The following is a 20148-nucleotide window of genomic DNA, read 5'->3' on the forward strand; positions in this document are numbered from 1 at the left end:
ACAACGAGATATTTAATTGTAAAATTAATATTGCTGTAATTTTGAACAGGTGTGCATTTGCATAGTTTTGGTTGCACTACGCCTACGTTGGAAGTAAGTCATCAGCATATTTGTACGGCACTGGAGTTTCAAATGTAATTAGGCCACGACATTTAGACTCTTATCTCAATGAATTTAAACATAAACAATTAAATTCATATCCTGATGACCATAATCGCTGTAAACTTGCATCACTCGCAATGACATTGTTGGCGTTTTATTTTCGCGAATAATCCTGATTCGCGATTTTTGCGTAAAAAATAAGGTATATAGTCAGAATTAACTGAAGTTCCCCGAGTGTCCGGCTAAAAAAATCATGTAAAATGTGAATAAAGTCAAAATATTTCCCTCTAAATATATGCAGCAGTTGCCTCCTTGACGATGTATGCCTCTTAGAAAGCCACCTTCCATATCACTCAGTCGCCATAAAAAGTCCTGGTTTGAGTATCTGGTGCCAGTAGTTTGGACTCGGCATGCATCGTGGTGATGCCTTGTGTCTAGCACCAGGCGCCGTTTTGACGTCACGTCTGATGGATTTGATGAAACTGCAGTGCGAGACCCGAGGACACTTAAAAGGGGTCATAAAAATCTCGGATGACCGCGTTTTAATGACGGCGTCAGTTCTAAAATAAGGCTTACTGGACTTTGCGCAATATTTCGCCAAAAAAGTATTCTACGCAACGGTCCCTAGGTGACTTTTCCTATTCATAATACACAGCCTATCCATCCTAGATCGTGGTTACATGGGGAGTAATCGTTGTAAAATTAGGCCAAACGCAAAGACAGTTTACCCGAATACCACTATGTTTACGATGCGAACAAGCCGTGTAAGCCATTATCCAGCATTTTTTTTCATTGAACATTTGCGGGTACAGCGTCACAGGGAGCAGCATTGAACGGTAAACAGGTTCACAACTATTCGCTTGCTGAGAGTATACATTACGCGCATACATTACATTCAGACATTTGAGCTTCCAAGCTTTGAGAAATAACAGGTCATGTGCGAATTTTGCATGTAATTTTGGTAATTTACGTGAGTACATTTTCAACCCCGAAAATTGTGATGAAGTTATGCTTTTATTTAGTAAAAATCGGTAGGCATGTCCAACAAGACATGTGTTTCAGCTGCCTGGGTGGGTGTGGGTCATCACCCCGGTCATCACTGAAAAGTCGTTCTCTGCAATGCATGCAAGCACTGCGTGTGTGTTTGATTTGTGTATACAATGTACATTACCCTCTCTACTTCAAATGAATGAACCTCATAAGGGTTTGATTAATTAATTGTTTGTCGTACCTTCTTCCATCGAGGTCCGAACAAATTTTCAGGCTAGAGTACCGGGGTAAAACATAATGGTCGCTCCCCCATTTCGCTCGTTTCGTTTCGTTGCGCAAAGTCCAGTAAGCCCTAAAATAATACAGCAGTCCGGAGAATCAAGACGTTCCCGAGTTTTGTCGAGCGGATGAAAGAGATGTTGTGCAATGGAGTTGTTCTTTGCCCTACAGGCCAATCTTCCCATGCAATAAGGACCAATGGAACAATGTTATTAGATAACAACTTCTCGTTTAATTGATCTAAATAGCTATAAGCCCTTAGTTGTGTTTACAAGCTAAATACATCATGATATCTACACACTGTTCTACTGATGCGAGTCAGTCATCTCATGCTCGTATACCGTACTGGGATATTTGTAAAAATATACACATTTTCAAGCGGCTCCTCATTATTAACGAAGAGACATTTTGGCATGCAACATGAAAAATAACTACATGTACTCAGTTATCAACTACCAAACAAAATACCTCATCCTCTCGTAAAGACTGCGATATCTCACCCATTCTATTTCTCGTACGCGTGGTTTGAGCTGACAGTGTTGTGTATTGACAATTTGCCAGTAATGGTCACCATTTCGTACCTCTGTATCGTTGACCAGGTGCCAGTATAATGTGTAGATGGCGATCGATGTCATCCATTCCGTAATACCACTGTATGGTTGACAAGATGTCAGAAATAAAGATGGCGATGTCATCCATTCCTTATTACCTCTGCATGGTTGAAAACGTGTCAGAAATATATAGATGGCGTAGATGGCGATGCCATCCATTCCCTGGTGCCTCTGCATGGCTGACAATTCGTTGGCTGAGAATTAACCAGGCCAATTTTCTTCCGCAGAAAAACATGACATGACATGACTTCATCCATTTATTTTAATTGGTAAAACTTGACCTTCCAATGTAAATGATACAAGTTATTGGATTTGGACAAGTCATGAAACGCCTTTGGTTTATTCAACTCATGAATGACAATTTCGAAGTGAAGTTCCTGTTGGATGAATAACTTGATTACCACTGTCTAATCAATCAACATAAAAGTAATTTTCTATTTCTCTGGTCTAATTCATAACCAACAGAATACTGATCAGTACAGTACCTCGATATTACACACTAGATACAAATGATAGATACAACAAAGTGTGTGGTTCCTATAGAGATAATACATGGTGGCGTTGCATAATAAACAGTGTTTAGTGAGCAGAGCTGGCGTAGTGGCTATGAACAACCCTGCAAACAACGAATCTGATATTTACATTTCTTACAAGTATAGCCATTTAGAGCCGAGTTCGTAGTAACTTTGCTTCTACACGTATATACCATTTTATGTAACTTGTTTGTGCTGTCAAGTGTGACCAGTCAATAAATGTCTATCATGCTTCAAATGCTGTTGGTCGAATGATGGTTGGGCTGGTGACAACGATACAAATGACCTCACCGGGCCCGTATTGAAAGGTGCCTGAGTTGTCAACTTTTGTGTCATCCGTGGATGACAACACTTAGAGTGGATATAACATCGGTATCATGGATCCGCTTTGGTGATCTACTCTTAGATCTTCATTCCAATGGCGTTTTGAAAATGGAAAATTGTCGTACTAAGATCGACAACCTACATATTATAGATACAACAAGTATCTATAAAAACACGTTGTCCGAGCAAAGACAAAATTATTTTATTCGAACGCGATAACGCTCACGCATATTATAACTAATTTTGGTTGTCCTAACCCCAGTTAATCTGGAAGGGGTGACGGGTGACTACAAACTACGCTGCATTGTTAGTAATTCGATTCGTTATGCATGAGCGAAATCGCGTACGAATGAAATTATGTTGTTATTTTGTAAATAGAATAACGAAGTGGACTACTTTTAACATGTGCCAGGTGCATCATGTATCACGTAAGTCGGGATTTTCGAATGATTCGAAATTGTGTAATTTAGCCCAAACATCTTCAAAATATTTGACTAGTAACTTCAACATCTGCAAGCCAACATTTTACATGTCTGGCTGTATCACTGAAGGCGCGGTGGGATCTATTAAAAAATGTTCAGCAAATCACTCATTGCAGAAATCTCGCGACCAGTGGTGATACGATCGCTTCCTTCAGTGCAAGAGCGGGTACTCCCTGATCCCTGGTAGTGAGATTGTCGTAACAGATCAGTCAGAAAATGATTGTTAATTATTGCATCCAACTAAAGAGTTATCAGACATCATAAAATGACACATCGGTTTCTCCTCAGAGCATCCTGGACGCGCATTGATGTCGGTTTGTGTCCGTAGTCAATATAGTCTATAGTCTTCATTAATTCTTTAAACAACATCACAACATGCCAATTAAACTTAGCTGAGCATTCAATGTAGCCACATTTCCATTGCTTACGGACGAGGTTGGCTACTTCCTTCCGGGTTAAACCTCGCCCGTCACTGGAGGCGAGGTCTTGTTTATTTCCCACCACAAATATAGGAACATCGTGCATATTTCTCGACTCAATGATTTGATCCCTAAGATTCTTTATGTATTGGAAGCTCTCGTCTGATGATACGTCGTACACTAGGATATACGCAGTTGCATTTCTCAGCCCGTACCCTCGGAATTCTGTCCACTCGTACAGAGAGTTGACGGGAAAGTAGGGAATCACTGGACAGTCTATGATTTTCACTTCATACAGATGATCGTTTATGATCACTGCTGGGTGATACACCGTCTTTTGCCCGGTTGGAATGTATGGTTCTTGGAATTCGTTGCAGACGAACTGGCGTATGATTGACGTTTTACCTACACTCGGCGCCCCTAGCAACACCAGTTTTACCACTTGCATCTCTGAGTCAAAGGTCAAATGCGAGGTTGCCATCTTGCCCGGTGTCCCGGTTGCAAACCCGAACACTGGGAATGACATCAACACGCCGGTGCTAAGACCCTTGATCGCGTAAATGTTTTCATCCGGAACACCGGATGAAGCATGGCCGTTTGGGCGCGCCGTCGTGCAAGTCCACAGGACTCCTGGAGTCCAGAGTGAAAAAAATAACAAATAAACAAGAACTTGTGAGCAGCTATAGAACGCGTCTCTCCCTCTCACGCACCTGTTTCCGTCTTTTCACTGCAAAAAAACCCCGATAAAGACAAGTCTACCGAATTAGACTAGCAAGATCAAACTTTGCATGTAGCCCAAGAACAAGGTTTTTTTGTTCATTCGTGCGAGTCGCATTACAAGTTAAAATCACTGATATCTGATATCCGCTTTTATTAGATCACGCCCACGAAACATAATCCTCTGCATTATCAGTCCGCAGTACAGAGGAACGCCTGTTTCGTATATCCTTTAATATATTTTAAGAACGCGTCACACTGGCAACCGTAATTCCTTTATGAATATCACATCAATTTAATAATCCAATTGATTGGTGAATTTCTATCTATCACGGGTCTATCAGAATATCGATGGCATCACAAGATAACCTCCATCAAATCATTCCACAGCAAACATTGGTGTCACCTTATCTAGTTAAAAGATGAATCTGTTATCCGCGCCTTTTACAAATATCACGTGTGTCTAGTCGGGTGAATGATACTGTGCACCATCACGACACTATAGCACGTACCAAATCAAGGCAGAATCATTTTACAAGCAGTCCCTAGCAGTATTAGCCATTCTCCATTTCTTGAGTAAATCCAATTTTGAAAATGCTTTTCTCGTGAAAATTCAATTGGAAAGTACTAAAAACCAATCTTTGAAAAACAGAGGCAACAAACTTCAATTCATCGTCGACGTCAGCCTTTGAAAGAACGCTGCATCCACAGGAAAAAAAATACAACTTTCAAAGTTGATACATTAAAAAACTTTATTCATTTGTAGATCTGTTTCGTTACCGTGAGAGGCGGAAGTTTTCCTCGATACTAGGATAGTGTTCAATCCGCGGGCTGTGGTGTGCTAAAAGAAATCCCGCTTCCAGTATTGTATTCCTTTTGTGAACAGCACATTCGGTAACTTGGCTCACATGAATTTATTGATAACCATTGCGAAGTAAAAGTATATAACGCCTCCGGATCCGTACAACTTGGAAACCACTTGTATAAGAAAGTTAAGACCTCTTAGGCGTTGAGCACGAGAGGTTTAATGGAAAACGAATCTTTTCCGTCAAGCCTGAAGGATGGTAATCATAGAGTGACATATAATATTCCTATACCTGGTTGACAACCAGCGGCAGTACAACTCCAGCGTTGAGAATTAGAATACATGTAGATATCTCATGTTTGAGACTAGCAGTATGACACTTAAACCACCTGCCAGAGCTGATGAGATACCAGACTCTTGTCACTGCGTTAATCCACAGGGTAATTCCAACTATCACAGCTATCGCTTACAACATCGCATGATAACTAAGGCTAACATCACTCTGAGGAGGACGTCAACACCAAGACGGATTAGTCATCATTCTTTAACACGACTACCACGATATAAACCTATCGGAGAAGTCCAAATGGGTATCGTGGGCTTCGCGTTTGGTGGCGTGGGGTTAGTCACAGCTTGTTATGGCAGGTTCCGCAAGGTCAGCACACCGTCAGACAATTTTGATACCTACTCCACTTGGTTTGGTTCCGACTGATCGCATAGCCTTCAGGCTGAGGGCGTCAATTCCAAGAGGTGCTAGGACAGTATCACCGATGAGACATCTTGTTAGGCTTGGGCGTATCAGATGTGTGTGGAGAAGATCAACAACGAACTTGCACTGAAGATATATAAGCAGCTTACCGCCAAAGCTAACAGCGACCGAACAATGACAGTGGACAGAATGGAAGGGATACAAGGATCCCTGAAGAAATAAAAAAAGCAGTAAGGATCATTTTATCATTCCATCGTCAATTTGACTCTAGTAATTCGAGTAACTGACTAAAATTCAGATGATGAAGGAAACCAAAAACGTATTTGATGGCTTAAAGGTTCATTTGTGATTCCCAGCAGTTAATTTCAGAAGAACTGTTATGATACGTGGTGATTTTCTACAGACTAATTAAACAGGCGAGGAAGTCTTTTTGCATGGCGACACTGGCTAATTTCATTCATGAACTGAATTTTAACTACGGCGTTGTTGTAATCCCTGATTGACTCCCACAGCTAATCAAGCCTTTTTGTTCTATTCCAACAATTCACGTGCGAGCGTGGCTATGAAAAGACCCAAGCAATTTGAAACCGGACGAAGAATAAACTAGCAGTTAGACTTTTCGGTCGTGTCCTCACTTCTCCTAGCCCTGTCTTATATTGTACTGCAGATGTCTGTTCAAGAGATGACCACTTGTCCATTAAGTAAAACAAACGTTATGGTTTTTCGATTACAACAATTATGATGCACCCGGCGCTTCAATATGACGTCATTTCTCTCCCTATCACGTGACAATGAATCAGACGCTCCACTTTATAATAATGATTGTGCTCCAAACCATCTAATTTATAGTAGATAATGAAATGTTTACCTTGGAGGCATTGGGTATTTTACGAAATTCCGTTTGCTCGGGAGACTTTTCCTTGATGGCTTCTGGTGCGATCACTACTGCTGACATGTCTCTGAGCAGACGACAGTTTACAGAAGAGATGGCCTCAGCATCAAATGATGAAGCTGTCGCAACACTGCTTTGACATTTTGATTATTCCGCCAAGAAACACTGTATCGGTATTGTAATAAACTTATAGTAAATTCCGCTGAGAAAACTCATCCTTAACTGCACGGCACGACTGCGATGGGAGAAGAAGAGTGCTCATTTGCTAAAATCATGAAGTGCTATGTAAGGACGCCCCCGAAGACGCTATACTATTATCTAATATAAATCCGCACATTGCTGTTCAAAGGTTGAGTCGTCAACCAAAGACGAAGTTCGCGTGTAGTGTTTGCTATCCGCTGTCATTGTTCACTTCTGTGTATCAAAGAGGCGTGGATGCGAAGTACTGAAACGAGAGAGAATACTGCGTATGACCAAGTGGGCTAAAATGTCATGGTAACTTTTATCATCAGTGCTTACTCAACGTATCAGGCTGAAAGACTATACGACTCGATAAGAGGATCAGGTTGTCATCTGAGAAATTAATTGGAACCTGTAATGAAGAAACATCAAAGGGTTAGCCTTGGTTGGTGTCCGATTAACAATGGGACTGCGTAGGACGAAGCATTGTACATGAATATCTTGTAATTTCGATAATGCATAGTCATGGTACATGTAGTACTTTTGCTGCTATATGACAATGGACGCATTGTTGTATCCAAGCCGAATCGTGCTAAGTGATATCAAGCATAGATTTTCTAATCGACTACCAGATATCTTGCTTCAAATAAAGTACCATAACAAAATGACTTTGGTGTTGTCGATCACATCGGGGGCGTGCACGTGCATCAAACTTGTAAAACAGTTCACGGGCGGTAGTTCTTTTTTTCTTCAAGGATCGCCATGCATAACATTCTAAAGGCGCCATAATGCGTATTTTGATGTGGTTATCGAAGTGAGCTAAAAATTAAAAACAACTGTTTAGCTAACCTCACTAACCGCCCTGAATGTATAACGTTTCAATTCGATCGAGTCTTGTCTATTCCGTCAATTCGATGAGGCCAAACGTTGGCAATAGTGAGTAGAGGAAGATGCATAGTACACTTCAGTATGAAAATGTACACTGCAGATAAAAAACAAGTCTTGAAATAATCTCAAGTTATCGTTGTCAGACAATAAACCAATCATGAACATAACTTTTGACCACTGTGACATTAAAAATGAGGTCAAACCCAATTTTGTTCAGATGTCATTGTATAAGAGCAAATACACCTAAATTTTGTTCCCGTTTTCAGCAACCACATTCGTTAACGACACACAGCTATTATATGGTGACCTGCATTCCCAGGACGTCCAATGCCTCTCGAGCCAACTGTTCGTTTTGCTGACCCCATACAAAGGTGTTACCGGCGATTATGGCATAGGGCCTACCAACCAGTGTTTGTTCTCACGTAAGAAATAGTGAATAGTGAATTATCCCATGTGAACAAGCGAACTCTTTATAACACGTATCATCGACTAGGGAGGTGTATTAAACTTGTGCTCTCGCTGACCGCTGACTTATTGGTGCTAGTGAACAGGTGACAATCAGGAACGCTGTCGTACTACCCTGCATCATGACAACGACTCATTATAACGTTCTTTCCTCCCAATTTGATAATTTGTGGACCTGGGTTTTCCCGCAGTAAGGAGCTGGGGTCAAATTGATGGTCTATTGTTTATGGATGCTGTTTTAGTCAGAGCTAGCCCTTGATTATGAAGGAATTTTCAAATGAAGGTGACCATGGTCTGTTTATGTGCTCACCACAGCTTTCAATACTTGATGTATCTGAAGAGGCACGCTGAACCTGACATGGCCTTCTCAAGGAGCTGCTCACGGTGCTGAACTTCTAACTTGCTTGTCGACTAAGTGCCTTGCCCGAGACATTTGGAAGCCGACATGTGAAGGCCTATCTGAGTTCTCCTTCTTCTCCGTATGAAAAGGGGCATATTGCTGACTAAGGAACGAGGCATGTTGACATTGCCTCATCATCTCTATCGGACCAATTGATATACTTTTTTTGTACGCATACAGCACGCCACAGCTATAGGTCCGAGTCTGTGGACAAATGGTTTGTTTAATTTGTCTCGTCGATAATATCGACGAGACAAATCGACGAGACAAATTAAACAAACCATTGCTCCTTTGATATTGCATTATATTTTCATTGCAATTCAATCTATTCAAGATATAGCCCATTTGAACCTGCCTGCGCCACGGGTATAATGCTAGTACATAATATTGTTTGATCACACAACACGCAATTGAAATCACGGAACGTGATCTGCACAAATTTTCTTTATGATGCGGAAACGTTTTGTTTGATAAACCATTGAACATTTTGTCCCGTTGTCACGGAGCGCGTCAAGGCCGGGTCCGTGAAAACGCATTGAAATCCGGTGAAGTGGGTTAAGGCCTTTAGGGAGGTGTATTAAACTTGTGCTCTCGCTGACCGCTGACTGATTGGTGCTAGTGAACAGGTGACAATCAGGAACGCTGTCGTACTACCCTGCATCATGACAACGACTCATTATAACGTTGTTTCTTCCCAATTTGATAATTTGTGGGCGTTTAGGACACAATTCGAGTCGGCCCTTATCGATGATGTTTTCAGTCAGATCTCAAGGGAGGTTATGGATTTCGAAAACACGGTGCTTGCGGACATAGGGTGTGGAGGAGGATATCTCTTGAAGTTATTAGGACAGAAGGCCACATTTAAGAAATTCCTTGCCGTGGAACCGACCAAACATTCGCTCGATCAATTGCAAGATTGCGGTCTCACCCCGGTTGAGAAATTCTGCATGGACGGGAACGGGCTTTTCAAACTGAAACATGTGAGGTTTGACGTCTCAATAATGTATCTCATGCTTCATCATGTTCCCCGTGGACAATTGTTAGATTTTCTTGGCGGCATCTTCCGCCAAACCAATCCTGGTGGTACAACATTGGTCATGTCGCACGGCTCTACCGATGCACCCTTCCCACTCTGGCCGGATGTTTTTAAGGCAGCTCGCGCGTCTTACCTTCCACCTTGGGAAATTCTTCAAGAACTTTTTCGAGAAGCTGGTTTTGGTGACGTTTCTTTCATGAGAAAATCCTATGGTGACGTGGTGATTCCACGTGACCGATGGCTGTGGATGGTTCGTAATAGGTTCGTTTCAGTACTGTCATTATTTTCTGATGAAGAGATTGAGGAAGGAATCCGATCCATGAATTATCCAGACCCCGTAGTGTTTGAGAAGTGGCTATGCTTCTACAAGGCAAGAAAAACGGCTTAACAGACCAGTCGAGATTTTTTAAGGGCATGTCGGTTGCTTAGTCCAGTCGCTACAGTACATTGTAATTGTTTTCATCAAGATTGCACATAAGATGGACAAATTCAGACAATGACTGGATTATCTCACTCTTCCATCCTTTAATCTCCCCTGGACCCGAGTGATCCCTCCGTGAAGCGATAATCTCTCTTGTGCTGATCGATGCATTGGCGGTGCTGCGGAAGCGAGGAACAACTATACTGTGAGGATGGTATACGGTAAAAAAAGCAACGGAAAAAAGACAACGGAAAAAAAGCCCGGTAAAAAAGAACAGGTAAAAAAGGCAACGGTAAAAAAGGCAACGGAAAAAGATGACAACTATCAAAGAGGACCCAATTGACTACAGCCAAATTAGTTGTACTGATTTACTAGCATTCAGTATTGCCTCATTTCCAGAGGAAGGGTTCCATCTTATTAGTCAACAAAGCGTCAAAGGGAGGAACATCAGCGCCCTATGGCTCTAGGCATGATGGGGCTGTCGGAGTGCCGGCTGTGCAGTGGAAACATCAGCGCCTGCCACCACACCTCCGAGGTCCCGTGTTCAATTCCCGGTCTGTCCGGCACTTTATGTCATAGAGTGGGCGGTTTCCTCTGTCGTATCCGGTTTCCTTCTACATTGTACATGTACAAGTTTGCTTTACAATTGCCCAATATGATTTGAGAGATAATGATGTCCAAGTTGACGCTCAGCTCTCAACTCAATATTTTTTATCATCGCTCTATTTGGCGAGTGTAGGTCCGTCCTTGGTCGAACACCGTTTTGGTTGGACAGATGCGCCTGAGTTGGTCTTTTTTACCTAGATGGTTGCCTTTTTTTCCGTTGCTTTTTTTACCCATTGTCTTTTTTACCTAGATTGTTGCTTTTTTTCCGTTGCTTTTTTACCTGTTGTCTTTTTTTCCGTTGTCTTTTTTACCTGTTGTCTTTTTTACCCGTTGTCTTTTTTACCGTTGTCTTTTTTACCGGGCTTTTTTTCCGTTGTCTTTTTTTCCGTTGCTTTTTTTACCTAGATTCTGTTTGAACATGTGACTGTGGAGTAATATTAATTATGTAAGGGAACTATGTTCTGTCTGGGACTACTTGGGATGTTTACTTCCTTTTGATTATATCTGGTTGTGTCTCTACGCCTTCTGTGGGTATATAAACTGGGGTTTTTGGCTAGATTCTGGAGTGTGGCAAGCCCCGAGCTGTGCATTAAACCCTCTCTTAGAGTTTATGCTATAAACTAACACTAACAAATTGTAGGCACCTGATCTAAACAATGCCAGTAATCCCCCCAGCAACAAAGCATCAGATATCTACATCCCACAACAAAGGAAACATTGAGCCCCAGTGGCCTTATCATACACAGATACAAGGATTATTCCTTGAGACAAGTTTCTCCGAATGTATGTTATAGCGGAATTACCGTTATAGCGCTGCATTCAATCTCTCTTCCGAGTTTATGTTTTGCGCTGAACTCTTGCTGAAAGGGTGGATGTCGTCCTGGGTGCCGACAAATGGTACCCAGGTTCCAGATCGACTGGACAATAAGCACCCTGGGTGCCATTACACTAGACAAACAGCACCCAGCTTCTTTTTGCCTGGCTTACGGATCTTAGGGACGAGGACGTTTCTTGCAATCTCGTTTTATCTCGCGCCGTGGTAATTGCGGCATTAGCAGTGCGCGAAATAAAAAGAACAGATAAACAGAAAAAAACGCGTTTAGACCTATAGGTTCTTTATCTCTCTCCCCTTGGAGACGAATACCCCGTTTGAATAAGATGGAATTGATGAAAGAAAGGTTTTTAGAGCGCGGTATCGTGACACGTGACCTCCGTGAGCGTGGGGCCAACCTCGTTGTAGGTATAGAAAAGTGTAGAAGAAGAAGCTGGGTGCTGTTTGTCTAGTGTAATGGCACCCAGGGTGCTTATTGTCCAGTCGATCTCGAACCTGGGTACCATTTGTCGGCACCCAGGACGACATCCACCCTTTCAGCTGAACGCTTCTATCGCTCTTGGAAAGTGTATGTTATAGCGCTGCACTGACCTTGGGTTCCGTCGACCTAGAATTGCATGTTATAGCGCTGCCTTTCTAGGAGACAAACTCCTTTAAGTGCATGCCTTTGTGCACTCATATGATCGTTGAACAGTGTAAACAATGGGTGATATGAATAAAGACTAGCAAATGCTTTTATCTAAAACTCCATGAACAATTACACTATAGGCCTTTCTGTACAAAATTGAAGTAAAAGCATTTGCTAGACTTTATTCATATGAGCCAATGTCAGGCTAAATACTTTGAGAACGTGTGAAGTGTAGAGACATTTGTTGCTACATGTGAATAAGACAGCCTATTTTCTGATGCTAGAAGTGTAAGGTGTATATATGTTTGATGAGATTAAGAATGAGAATAGAATAAAGGTACTGTACAGAGATCCTAGTTTCCGGTTTTAACTGCTAGTCAGTCAAACGTCTCCTGCTTAGGTCTCAGCAGGATCCCGGAGTTACGGTTATAATTCAGAACAATCTATTCTCAGTCAAGGAGAAAGTGACCGTGAGTTCTACCGCTCGGATCACTTGGTCACGACAATACCACGATGTTATTGAATTACGAATTACGAATTTATTTACACTCTAACCACAGAGGGCGGTACGTTACAAAAATATAATTAACATACAGTTGTGTGCAAATATATTAGAACACCCCATAAACATTCCTATTATTAACATTCTGATGTTGACGTGGAAATTTGGTGTCCACTGCGCCTGCATGACCGCAACTGAATGAAGAGATCATTCAGGGACTGTCTGACAGCTGTGATTGTTGACCCGACGTCATGACATCATATTATTAACATTCTGTACTATCTTTCCTACACTGCTAACCTTAGGCTTTATTTAATAACTCAACGACTTAAGCTCTAGAAACACCAACCCGCAAATCCACGTCGAGTGCCATAGTGTTGTATAGTAATTGTAAAACCTTTCTTATGAGTAGCACTGTAATGTGTAATTCTTGGAATTAAGTGTGCGGGATTATTGGAATTGGGTTTAGATAAGATACCGGTGGATAATCGTGGATAATTCCCACGGTCTACTTTTAATCTTCCATTCTCCCCAGCGTGATCAATTACGTGATCAATTACGTCAGCATTGATGCGGCTCCTCATTGGATGGAGACGCATCAACGTTGCCCCCTGATTGGTGCAGACAAAGCTGCGCGTGAATACAAAACAGCTGTCCGCACGCTCTCGGCAGAGAGAGAAGAGAGAGATAGAGAGAGAGCGAGAGAGAGTTATTCCAGTCTCCCGAGTATTTCTAATCACGTGCACGAATCGTCATCCCGACGAACTATTTTATCAATTATGACTTTGGTGTGTATAATTTTGTGAAGCAGTGTTAGAATAAAGGATCCGGACGTTAGAAGGCAAATTCAGCTTCTTACTTTTATAACCTGTGGAAATACGACAATAGAACAGGAAATATAGCCTACGCGGTTGAATCTGCCTGCGCTTTCAATTTTTTTGCTCTCGTCTGCCGCTTTGGTATAAACCATAGTGGACAGTGATTTGTTGACACTGCCCGAATACTCAGTATCGCTGCAGGACCATCCTATCGTTCTCTATCTTTTTTATCTAATAGATTACCTAGGCTCATGTATCGAGGGTAATACCATAATGCCAGTCACGAAATTAATTCACCGAAGATTGATTTGTCGAGTGTAACAGAGCCCTGCTCTGTATCTTATCTCATTGTTTAAATTACAACGTAGTGCTATTAATTTGGGCGGTCCTTTACAGATGCACGTCGTCAGCCCTCAAAGGGGCCTGTCTGAATTTCCGTCAAGCCGAGAATAACGACTTGACTGTAAAGGAGACAGGTACGCCTAGCTTTATCGATCGATGGGCTGATGACTACAATGCCGAAAAATGCTGTGTTATAGTTCTAGGGGAAACCGCTGCGCAATGGAAGCGAACTAAAATGAAAGGAAATGGGCGCTAGGTAACCAGTCGGTCAATGAAAAATCCTCTCATGTTCACCTCGGGATACTAGTTGATAAATACTTAAAGTCTACGCAGCGAACTATTGAAGCTGCTCAGAAACTGAAGAATACGCTCATGAGCATAATTGGGCCAAACCAGCAGCCAAGTGGTTTCAGCCCAATAATAAGCCACAACTTGTACAGAACGATTTGCCTTCCCAGAGCTCTTTATGGAGCTGAAATTTGGTGTCAGGAAATTGCTCTCTCAGAGCTGTTAATTCTAGAAAGAGCCCACCGTTACTGCCTTAAAAGGATGCAAGGATTTAATCGGCTAACGAGCACAACCGTGTGCCAAGCAATGATAGGCAGTCCAACGCTACAGTGTTACTTGGACAGAAGGTGTTTGCAATTTTTCGGGCAACTTGCAAAAATGTCTGAAAATTCCCTTCCTTTGAAAGTTGTAAAATGCCGATATGCCAATATGGTCGAACGTGCGGGTAAAGACAGTCATAAAAGTTTAGGTCGCATTGTTGTATCCAAGCCGAATCGTGCTAAGTGATATCAAGCATAGATTTTCTAATCGACTACCAGATATCTTGCTTCAAATAAAGTACCATAACAAAATGACTTTTGTTGTCGATTACATCGGGGGCGTGCACGTCTACAAACTTGTAAAACAGTTCACGGGCAGTAGTTCTTTTTTTCTTCAAGGATCGCCATGCATAACATTCTAAAGGCGCCATAATGCGTATTTTGATGTGGTTATTGAAGTGAGCTAAAAATTAAAAACAACTGTTTAGCTAACCTCACTAACCGCCCTGAAAGTATAACGTTTCAATTCGATCGAGTCTTGTCTATTCCGTCAATTCGATGAGGCCAAACGTTGGCAATATTAGAGGAAGATGCATAGTACACTTCAGTATGAAAATGTACACTGCAGATAAAAAACAACTCTTGAAATAATCTCAAGTTATCGTTGTCAGACAATAAACCAATCATGAACATAACTTTTGACCACTGTGACATTAAAAATGAGGTCAAACCAAATTTTGTTCGATATATGATGCATCCTCAGTATATAAACTGACCAGATGTCATTGTATAAAGGCAAATACACCTAAATTTTGTTCCCGTTTTCAGCAAACACATTCGTTAACGACACACAGCTATTATCACCATATCACCACCAAATCTTCAGAGCCCAATGTGCAACGGTGAACAAACTCATCAGACAAGCACGGACTACCTACTACGCCAAAAAAATTGAGGCATGTGGTCATGATCAGAAAGCCCTCTACAAAGTGACCAGGCATCTCCTTGGCGAGTCAGGTGGCTCTGTATGGCCACAAGCAGACTCGGCATTGGAACTCGCCGAGTCATTCAGCTCATTCTTCAGTGAGAAAATATCGCTGATCAGGCAGAATCTCGGGGGTGACGGGGGAAACACAACCTCAGACGTGTCCGTCCCAATGACTGAGACTCTGTCATCGTTCACGGTGACAACTGCTGCTGAGATCAAGGAAATTGTCCTTCGGTCTCCTTCGAAATCATGTACATTGGACCCTGTGCCAACGTGGCTGCTAAAACTGTGCATTGATGAACTCGCACCGACAATTGCAAGCATTGTTAATGCATCATTTGACAATAGCACCGTTCCCTCGGCCTTCAAACATGCTCACATCCGACCTCTCCTGAAGAAACTCGGACTCGATATAGATACATTGAAGAACTATAGACCTGTCTCAAACTTACCATTTGTATCAAAGGTATTGGAGAAGGTTGTGGGCAGGCGCCTCGAGCGTCACCTCCTGGCCAATGATCTGCATGAGGTTCACCAATCGGCCTATAGAAAGTTGCACTCTACTGAAACGGCCCTGTTGAAAGTGCAAAGTGATATCCTCAGATCCTTGGACAGGGGTGATGCAGTTGTGCTTGTAATGATCGACCTATCCGCTGCTTTTGATACAATCGATCACAGCATCTTGCTGCAGCGGTTTCATGGCATCTTTGGTATCAATGGGTCTGCACTTCAGTGGATAGCATCATATTTGACGGATAGGTATCAAACGGTACTGATTGACCAAGTGAAGTCCACCCCTATGCTGCTTAAGTATGGTGTTCCCCAGGGGTCAGTGCTGGGCCCGAAAATGTACACCATGTATACAAAGCCACTCGGAGATCTGCTGGGGGTGCACGGCCCAGATTACCATTTCTATGCTGATGACACACAGCTGTATAGGTCTGTGAGCGTAGGCAACCCACAGGATGCGATTGCTTGCGCTGAAACGAGCCTTGCGGCTGCTGGTGCCTGGCTTGCTGGCAACATGCTAAGCAAGAACGATAGCAAAACAGAGGTGATGATTTTTGCTTCCCCACACATGCTTAGAAGCCTTGATCACGTTCACATAAATGTTGGTGATTGCCTGGTCAGGTCCTCATCAAGTGTCAGAAATCTTGGTGTAGTATTTGACACCACTTTGAGCATGGAGAAGCAGGTTACAAGCGTCTGTCAGTCGGCTTTCGCCCAGCTGAGAAACATTGGCCATGTTAGGAGGTACCTTACCGATCGTGCGGCTATATCTCTCACCAACGGTCTAGTGTCATCCAGGCTGGACTATTGTAATTCGCTCCTCAACAGGCTGCCAGGGACTGTCATCGGGAGACTGCAGCGGGTTCAGAATGCTGCGGCCCGCGTTGTCACACGCACATTCAGGCGGGAACACATCACACCTGTCCTGAGACAGTTACATTGGCTGCCTGTGGAGCAGCGAATTAGATTTAAAACATTGGTGCTCGTCTGGAAGTCTGCACAGTCGGGCCCCTCAGTACCTCGCTGAGATGATCAATGTCTATGAGCCAGAAAGGCACCTGCGGTCAGCACACGACCTATCACTTGTAGTTCCGCGTGCAAAAAGAACATACGGCGAGCGGGCATTTGGCCACTCGGCCCCACGCTCTGGAACCGGCTGCCGACCAACATCCGGGCAGCCGCGACCCTTAAGGAATTTCGCGGATAGTTGAAGACAGAGCTGTTAAGTCAGGTGTGATCTTTTTATCTGTAAAGCGCCCTTGAACGAGCATTTTGCTTGAAACGGGCGCTATACAAATATGGTACATGTATTTACATTACACTACATTACATATTATGGTGACCTGCATTCCTGGGACGTCCAATGCCTCTCGAGCCAACTGTTCGTATTGCTGACCCCATACAAAGATGTTACCGGCGATTATGGCATAGGGCCTACCAACCAGTGTTTGTTCTCACGTAAGAAATAGTGAATAGTGAATTATCCCATGTGAACAAGCGAACCCTTTATAAAACGTATCATCGACTATAGGGAGGTGTATTAAACTTGTGCTCTCGCTGACCGCTGACTGATTGGTGCCAGTGAACAGGTGACAATCAGGAACGCTGTCGTACTACCCTGCATCATGACAACGACTCATTATAACGTTGTTTCCTCCCAATTTGATAATTTGTGGGCGTTTAGGACACAATTCGAGTCGGCCCTTATCGATGATGTTTTCAGTCAGATCTCACGGGATGTTATGGATTTCGAAAACACGGTGCTTGCGGACATAGGGTGTGGAGGAGGATATCTCTTGAAATTATTAGGACAGAAGGCCACATTTAAGAAATTCCTTGCCGTGGAACCGACCAAACATTCGCTCGATCAATTGCAAGATTGCGGTCTCACCCCGGTTGAGAAATTCTGCATGGACGGGAACAGGCTTTTCAAACTGAAACATGTGAGGTTTGACGTCTCAATAATGTATCTCATGCTTCATCATGTTCCCCGTGGACAATTGTTAGATTTTCTTGGCGGCATCTTCCGCCAAACCAATCCTGGTGGTACAACATTGGTCATGTCGCACGGCTCTACCGATGCACCCTTCCCACTCTGGCCGGATGTTTTTAAAGCAGCTCGCGCGTCTTACCTTCCACCTTGGGAAATTCTTCAAGAACTTTTTCGAGAAGCTGGTTTTGGTGACGTTTCGTGCATGAGAAAATCCTATGGTGACGTGGTGATTCCACGTGACCGATGGCTGTGGATGGTTCGTAATAGGTTCGTTTCAGTACTGTCATTATTTTCTGATGAAGAGATTGAGGAAGGAATCCGATCCATGAATTATCCAGACCCCGTAGTGTTTGAGAAGTGGCTATGCTTCTACAAGGCAAGAAAAACGGCTTAACAGACCAGTCGAGATTTTTTAAGGGCATGTCGTTTGCTTAGTCCAGTCGCTACAGTACATTGTAATTGTTTTCATCAAGATTGCACATAAGATGGACAAATTCAGACAATGACTGGATTATCTCACTCTTCCATCCTTTAATCTCCCCTGGACCCGAGTGATCCCTCCGTGAAGCGATAATCTCTCTTGTGCTGATCGATGCATTGGCGGTGTTGCGGAAACGAGGAACAACTATACCATGATGTCATTAAATTACGAATTACGAATTACGAATTTTATTTACACTCTAACCACAGAGGGTGGTACATTGAGGAAGATATTAAAGTACATAAAATATAATTAACATACAGTTGTGTGCAAATATATTAGAACACCCCATAAACTATCCTATTATCAACATTCTGTACTATCTTTCCTACACTGCTAACCTTAGGCTTTATTTAATAACTCAACGACTTAAGCTCTAGAAATACCAACCCGCAAATCCACGTCGAGTGCCATGGAACAGGAAATATAGCCTACGCGGTTGAATCTGCCTGCGCTTTCAATTTTTTTGCTCTCGTCTGCCGCTTTGGTATAAACCATAGTGGACAGTGATTTGTTGACACTGCCCGAATACTCACAGTCAGTATCGCTGCAGGACCATCCTATCGTTCTCTATCTTTTTTATCTAATAGATTACCTAGGCTCATGTATCGAGGGTAATACCATAATGCCAGTCACGAAATTAATTCACCGAAGATTGATTTGTCGAGTGTAACAGAGCCCTGCTCTGTATCTTATCTCATTGTTTAAAGGCCATATATCAAGGTTTGAAAACATGCTTGATACTCATGAAATATGTTGAGGGTTAAAAAAACAAGATCCCAGACATTAAAAAAATTCTAATAATAAAGTCATTATTTAGTTATTTCAATTTTCAATTTTAAACTATTTGAATTTCCCACCACACACAACTTTAGATTAGTTCCACATGTGGCCGCTAGGGATTTTTTGATGACGTAGATCAGGCCAGTCAGAACAAAGCAAGATGGCTTCCGCATACAGTTCAGAGAGTGAGAGCAGTGAATTTGTGGATGTTTTGGTCGATACAGAAGGATATTTAAACGTTGAGCCGTACATGTTCGAGCCATTAATATCACTAGATCATAATGAGAGTGATCATTCGGACGAAAGTGATTAGAATTTGTGGTTAATCAATTTGCATGGCAGACCTGCCGATATAGCAAAGAAGACATTGATAGACGGTTGCAGATGCATAACATGTATGATTTTTGAACAGACTAATGTTGCACAATATTGTTTCGCCTCGCCTGTGTTGTATCGCCAGTTATGTCATGACGCTGAACTACTATTGAAAAGTGACGGTATTATGCACAATCATCTTGACGTGACGATATAATGCCGTGCAACGTTAGATAGGCCTAGATGTCAGATGACAATAATCTGTCATTGACAGTGGCTGTCACTGACACTGACCTGTGTCGCTGTCACCTTGCTATGGCTGGAACACAAGAAGACACTATGCGGTATCACAGGCCCCAATAGGGCCTACACATTATGTATAACAACCGACCTCAGCAGCCTCGGGCATTAAATGCAATTGACATGGTTGTGTAGCCACTGTACAGTGGATGACATGTGCCATTTGGGTAGTATGAGTGTTGTGTGCATCAGCAGTGTATAAATCATGAAATAGTGTTCAACTCACTTCTTGATGTTTACGTGTTTTGG

At 42.5% G+C, this 20148-nt stretch overlaps 1 protein-coding gene across 1 annotated transcript in view; it reads right to left on the reverse strand.

Moving 5' to 3' along the window:
• Positions 1 to 1600: 1600 nt before the first annotated feature.
• The window catches only part of LOC135503453 (ras-like protein family member 10B), a 59274-nt gene continuing 40726 nt past the window's right edge, over positions 1601 to 20148 (reverse strand). The window contains exon 3 of the mRNA XM_064797031.1: positions 1601 to 7308. Coding sequence (XP_064653101.1) covers positions 3580 to 4266 — 687 coding nt within the window. The 5' untranslated portion in view covers positions 4267 to 7308 and the 3' untranslated portion in view covers positions 1601 to 3579. The remainder of the gene's footprint in view (positions 7309 to 20148) is intronic.

Source organism: Lineus longissimus, chromosome 2 (assembly GCF_910592395.1).
Source record: "Lineus longissimus chromosome 2, tnLinLong1.2, whole genome shotgun sequence".
NCBI classification, from domain to species: Eukaryota; Metazoa; Nemertea; class Pilidiophora; order Heteronemertea; family Lineidae; genus Lineus; species Lineus longissimus.